We start from the raw sequence: 5536 nt of genomic DNA on the forward strand, positions 1-5536 counted from the left end.
TGTCCATTACAAGAACTAAGACTCAAGTTTCACATAGATTTTTATGTTCACCTCTTGCTATAACTTAAAACTCAAGTTTTAAAGACCGTAACTTCTTTAATTGAATTTGAATCTCTAAGACTCAAGATGCTACTTTGTGTAAAATAATTTGCAAAATCTGCTAACTAATAAAATTGTTAATAAATTCATGATTAAAAAAAAGAAAAGAAAAACGCTTACAAACCCTTCACCCTTGATTCCTTGAACACTTGTTTAAATTAAAAAAATAAAATAAAATAAAATAACAACAAAACAAAACAAAACAATAAATTAGTTATAAACCCCGCCACCGGACCTCCTTTTCGCGTACGTTAGCACGAACCATATTTTTTTTCGAGAAATGCTACGTCTACAACATTTCTACAACATTTCTTAAGTAGCAGGTTGTTATTGGTTGTTATTATTGGGGAAAAAAAGTAATCTTAGTGTTAGTTTCAAATTTGAACCAATAACAACTAACCACTTGTAATTTGTTGTAAAAATATTGTAAAATTGTTATAGACGTAACATCTCTCTTTTTTTTCACTTTTTTTTTTTCTTTTTGTCTTTTTTGGGTCAAGTAAATTAACACGTAATGGGTCCCACTTTCTTTTTTACACTACCACTCCCACGCCTTTAATATATAATTGCGAAACCTTTACCCGAAAAATATCATCGTCCTCCTAGATCCGGCGCACGTTAGCAAAATTCTGTTTTTCTTTTTCTTTTTTTAGTTAAAAAAAAAAGTCAGATTATAATCAAACGGACTCTTCTTCCTCGGCGATTCTCTTCTCCGTCTTCGATTACTTGGTCAGTTCCCAAAATCCCTGATGCAATTCGCTTTCGTTTAGATCTAATTTTTTTTTTTTTTTAGTTAATATATATATATTTTTATATTTTTTGGATTTCAGTATCTATGATCTGATTCTCTTTCCTTCTCTCCCAATTTTATTTTTCTCTTAATTTGCTTTGTGTAAAATTTTGAAAGTTCAGTTTTTTTTTTTTTTATATATTTTTGCGAAGTTGTGTTTGGGGAGTTCGGAGCTTATATTTTGCTCGAGAATCAGGGAAAGTTAGAAACTTTATCAGAAGTTTTCTGATTGAGCTGTTGAAAATAATCAGAAGAAGAAAAAAGCTCAACTTTTTGTTCTGCAATTGTTAATTGAATTATTCATTTATGAGAAAAGAAAGAGAAGGATATATATATATATATATATATATATATATATATATATATAAGATTTCCAGCTCCAACTTTTGTTTTAAGAAAGCTCTATATCAAGTTGAATTCAGTTATTTGATTGTGATTTTGAGTTAATTTTGTTTTATTTGGGTTTACTTCTTTGAAGATAAACTATGAAAATTGATTGAATTGCTCTTTGTACTCGCTTGTAGTGAGGAACAAGAAGAGATCAAAGATATGCCTCATAGAGAGATTGTAGTGAATGGAAGGAAAACACCTCCATCACTAGTTGATCTTTGCGTTAATACCGCGATAGATAATTTAAGGTACCTTGGAGATGTTGGCGAAACGGATCTATATCTTCTTGATCGGATTTTGCCACATTGTACACTTGACCAATTGATGCACGTCGAGAAGTCTTCACAAGTAGGAAGTGCTGCATTTAATCATTGTCATTAGTTATATATATTTTTTTTCTGCTGTACTTAAGCGGGAATGTTAAAAATGTGTTCTTTTAATTAATTCTCTTGTAGGGAAGAGATCTAAGTCAAGTGACTGACAATTTGTGGAAGAAATTTTACGAAAAGCAGTTTGGTAAAGACAAGACAGAGGAAGTAGTCAGGAGGATGGTAAAAAGTAAGAAGACGTTTAAATGGATACAATTGTATGAGGTGATTTTCTATATTTCACTCCTTTGGTTAATCTTTTTTATAGTTCCTATTGTTAGATGCAGTTTTCTTTTGTAGGAACGTAGGTCGGTCCTTTTTGTAGCAAATGCAAAATTTGCAAACTATTTGTTGTGTTATAAAAAATGTACTATTAAATTTGGGTGACTTACTTGCAGGCAAAATTGGAGTACATTGCTGAGCAGGAGAAGGAAGCAGCTGCTCGATTTAAGCAACGATACGAGAAAATTGATGCACGTATGTTCTCTTGATGTCAAGGATTCTAATGTTTACTTCTGTTTTTTCCCTGTGATCATATTTTATGTTTTACATTGCACGCTTCAGTACATATGATGTGCTTCTTAAAAGGTTGTGTCACAGTTGTAATTTTATATTATCTCCCTATTATTGCTTTGTCCATGTTGATTTAATTGTGACCTTTTTTTTTTTTTTTTTGGGATAAGTGATTTAGTTGTGACCTATGTTGCATTTGTCTTTGTTTTCATATACAAACTGATTTTGTTTCCATTCCATCATCTATCAATCCTTTCCTGTGTCATATTTTACCAAACATAGAGCCAGTTGGTCAGCCTAGAGAGACAAAAAGAGTTCCTTGGTTTATTGAACCCCCAGCCACCACCCTGAACCTCCTCCGCTGCCGGCTGGCACCACTTTTTGAGGTCCCATTGGATGTAGGGGCAGTAGTAACTCAGGCCATCCCAATGTATTTTGAAAAAGATTCCAGTTTGCATCCAGTTTGCAGTTGTGTATTTTTAATTAAGTGCTGAAATATTTTGGGACAAGTTTTAGTTTAGTGTTTCTCAGGTTTGGATATCGGTAACAATCCTATGTACCTTCAATTAATGGTTATTTAAGTTATTTCATTGGCAGACCTTTTTTACTTGGAACTCCATTTTAGGATTTTTTTTTTTTTTCAAATAAGTATTAAAATTTTATCAATGATGAAAATCATTTCGTACTAATGATTGAACTCCGTTTTAGGATTTTCTATAGCCAATGAGCTCCAACTCAATTGACACTTCTTTTACAAGAATGGGTGGAGGGTAAGATAGTGGGTTTCAAATCCACTAGGTGCTTATGTAACTTACTAATAAGAAAGAAAAGAAAAGATAGGATTCTATATAAACTTGATATCTTGGAATCTTAGGGTCTGTTTGGATACAGCTTATTTTGCTGAAAACCGAAAACACTGTAGTAAAATAATTTTTAAATGTGTAAATAGTGCTGTGGGACCCATTTTTAATGAAAAAGTTGCTGAAAAGTGAGGTTTGTGGGTTCTGTGAACAGTGCACGGGACCCACTGGTGTGCTGAAATGAAAAGGGGCTGAAAAGTCAAATATTACGGCTACTGTTTTCACTCTTTTTTACTGTTCATATGCGCTGGTCACGTGAACATGCAAAATGTGAATCCAAACTGCACCTTATTCTTCCGCTATGCTTAGGATTACCAAAATATTTAGTATGTCTCCCTATGAGGTGCAGGGATGTAGGCCAACGATCCTGAGTAAAACCACAAACAATATCTTTTAGGGGGATAAATGATAGGAAATGTCAAATGAACGTGTCCTTTTTAATCACTTCTTGCACCTAGATCACTTGAGGCAACAAGGAAAATTTAGTGAGGTCACATGGAAGTTCTACGCTACAACTTACTGCAGAAGATTGAGATAGAAATATTAGAAGGTAAGCAACATATTGAGTCCTTGAGAATCTTCATTCACACTTATTTTCAATTACAAGCATTTTCGAGGTTCTATCTTCTTTCTGTCCATGTTGCTTTGTAATATTTAAATCCTATGAAAATTTAATTCTGTGAATTTTTATGCATTGTTTACTAGTTTAGTTCCCGGCTATTATTTTGTGCACATAAGAAATTCTTATAAGGTTTTCAACTTTTGTAGGAAAACAAAGCCGGCAAGTTCAGATTTGCACCAAAGTTCCACCTTCTAAAAATAAAAGAGGCTTTTTTGGAGGTAGCTTTTTTATCTCGCTGTGCTGATGTTGTTCAAGGAGTTCAGCAATCTATTTATATCAACTTGGGCAAGTTAAAGCCCCATGCTGAAACTTAAATGCTGAAGAGGATGATAGTTAATTTACTTTTAACAATTCTCTGTAGGCAGTGGACCTGGCTACAATGTTTCAAATGTGAAGAGCAACTTGATGAAGAAGTCAAAAGTAGATTATCTTAACAGGTAATCTTGTACGGAAAGTTCCTCTTGAAATTTTGGATCTACAGAAGATTGAAAAAAACAATGAACTCATAACCTACAGTGTGCAAATTAATTGTGTAATATTTTCTTATCAAAAAGTATATACATCTAAGAAAAGAGTACTGGGCAGAGGGAAAGTAATTACACCCTTGCTCTGGACTAGAAACGTAGGTTTTGAAGCATCTGGGACTTTTTTCTTTGATAAGTGACTGGTAAAGTACACACCTTTACTGGTGAGGGACATACATTTGATAAGTGCCAAAAAAATCATTTGATGATTTTCAACCTTCATTTGAAGGCATTCTCTTACATTTCTTTGACACTTGTGAAAATTTTTCATCATCTCTATTGAAATGGTAAAAACAAAATTATATGGAATTGGTAGATCTGCAAAGTATGCAGTTCTACTCATTGGGAATACGTTTTTTTGGTAGGTCCTGATTATTTCCTTCAAAGTTTCATGTTAAAAAAATTTGGGTTCTTATCAGGGCTTGTTGATTTGCTCTCAAGATTTCCTATTCTTGAAGTTGAAACAAGTTTTCTCAGGGTATTTACTCTTTCTTTCTTCTTTTCCCTTTTGAGCAGTAATGAGATGAAAAATCGTGCAGCTATGAAGAGAATGGCCTCCCAGACCCAGAGGAACAGTGGGTAAGAGTCTCGGTTGGCATTATTCTAATAATGTGTATACGAAGCTAAATATTGATGCATTTCCAGCTCTTATTCTACTGCTTCTTGCCCCTACAGTTGTAGCTCTTCCATGATGAGACCAGCTCAATTTAAAGGAAAAGATTCTGCTTCAACTTCTAAACCTTTGAAGCCCATAGGGAGAAGATTTTAGAAGCATGCCTTGTGAGTCTTGGCATTGCTATGGAGACAGCTATCTTGGATGGTATCCTTGCTCAAGCTTTGCAACATTTTTACTCCTATGTAGCTCCGTTTCTAAACAATCTGGGATTCAATCTTCTCTAGCCAGGCAATATCATGCTTTTCCTTGCTTGTACTTGTTCTTTTTACCCTTTATTACATCCCAAGAAGGAATATTTTGTTGTAATATTTCTTTTAATACAAAGTGGTAACAAAATTAAGATTTGTGATCTTGATTTTTGTAATTTGATGTGCTTTCTTTTTGGCAAATGTAGTAGCTCTATATCATATAATTATATGCAAGTGTCAGGAGTTTGTACCATCAGCTGTTGTGTGCAATAGAGTTCACTCTTCATTTTCTATTTGGAAGTGGTTGCAGGTTCAATTAAATGGGAATCCTTATTGACAATGGGAGAGAGGCAAAATGTGTTCAGTCTTTGATCCAGAAACAGCAAGCAAGATTTTGTACCTTCTCCTAACCAAGGATCATTGGATTTAATTGAATGGAAAACTACTGTGACCACATCATCTTTGAAGGTGAAGCCGGTAATGTTCTAAACCCAATACAGATCTAC

At 33.8% G+C, this 5536-nt stretch overlaps 1 protein-coding gene across 1 annotated transcript; it reads left to right on the plus strand.

Annotated features, from left to right (window-relative positions):
- The first annotated feature begins 675 nt into the window (after positions 1 to 675).
- LOC112030927 (uncharacterized) lies at positions 676 to 5231 on the plus strand. Its single transcript, XM_024063596.2, has 8 exons — positions 676 to 828; positions 1414 to 1627; positions 1735 to 1872; positions 2046 to 2124; positions 3789 to 3860; positions 4004 to 4079; positions 4683 to 4745; positions 4842 to 5231. Exons 2-8 carry the CDS (start codon positions 1439 to 1441, stop codon positions 4933 to 4935), a joined length of 711 nt encoding a protein of 236 aa, XP_023919364.1. The 5' UTR covers positions 676 to 828; positions 1414 to 1438; the 3' UTR covers positions 4936 to 5231.
- Positions 5232 to 5536: the final 305 nt, after the last annotated feature.

The sequence above is a fragment of the Quercus suber genome, unplaced genomic scaffold, assembly GCF_002906115.3.
Source record: "Quercus suber isolate HL8 unplaced genomic scaffold, Cork oak 2.0 scaffold_71, whole genome shotgun sequence".
Classification (NCBI taxonomy): domain Eukaryota; kingdom Viridiplantae; phylum Streptophyta; class Magnoliopsida; order Fagales; family Fagaceae; genus Quercus; species Quercus suber.

What these genes read in the sequence shown, in the direction of transcription:
- LOC112030927 (XM_024063596.2), top strand. Translation starts at nt 1,439, where the DNA reads ATGCCTCATAGAGAGATTGTAGTGAATGGAAGGAAAACACCTCCATCA. An exon ending in ACGTCGAGAAGTCTTCACAA is followed by an intron (nt 1,628 to 1,734) that starts GTAGGAAGTGCT and finishes ATTCTCTTGTAG; the next exon opens with GGAAGAGATCTAAGTCAAGT. An exon ending in CAGACCCAGAGGAACAGTGG is followed by an intron (nt 4,746 to 4,841) that starts GTAAGAGTCTCG and finishes TTGCCCCTACAG; the next exon opens with TTGTAGCTCTTCCATGATGA.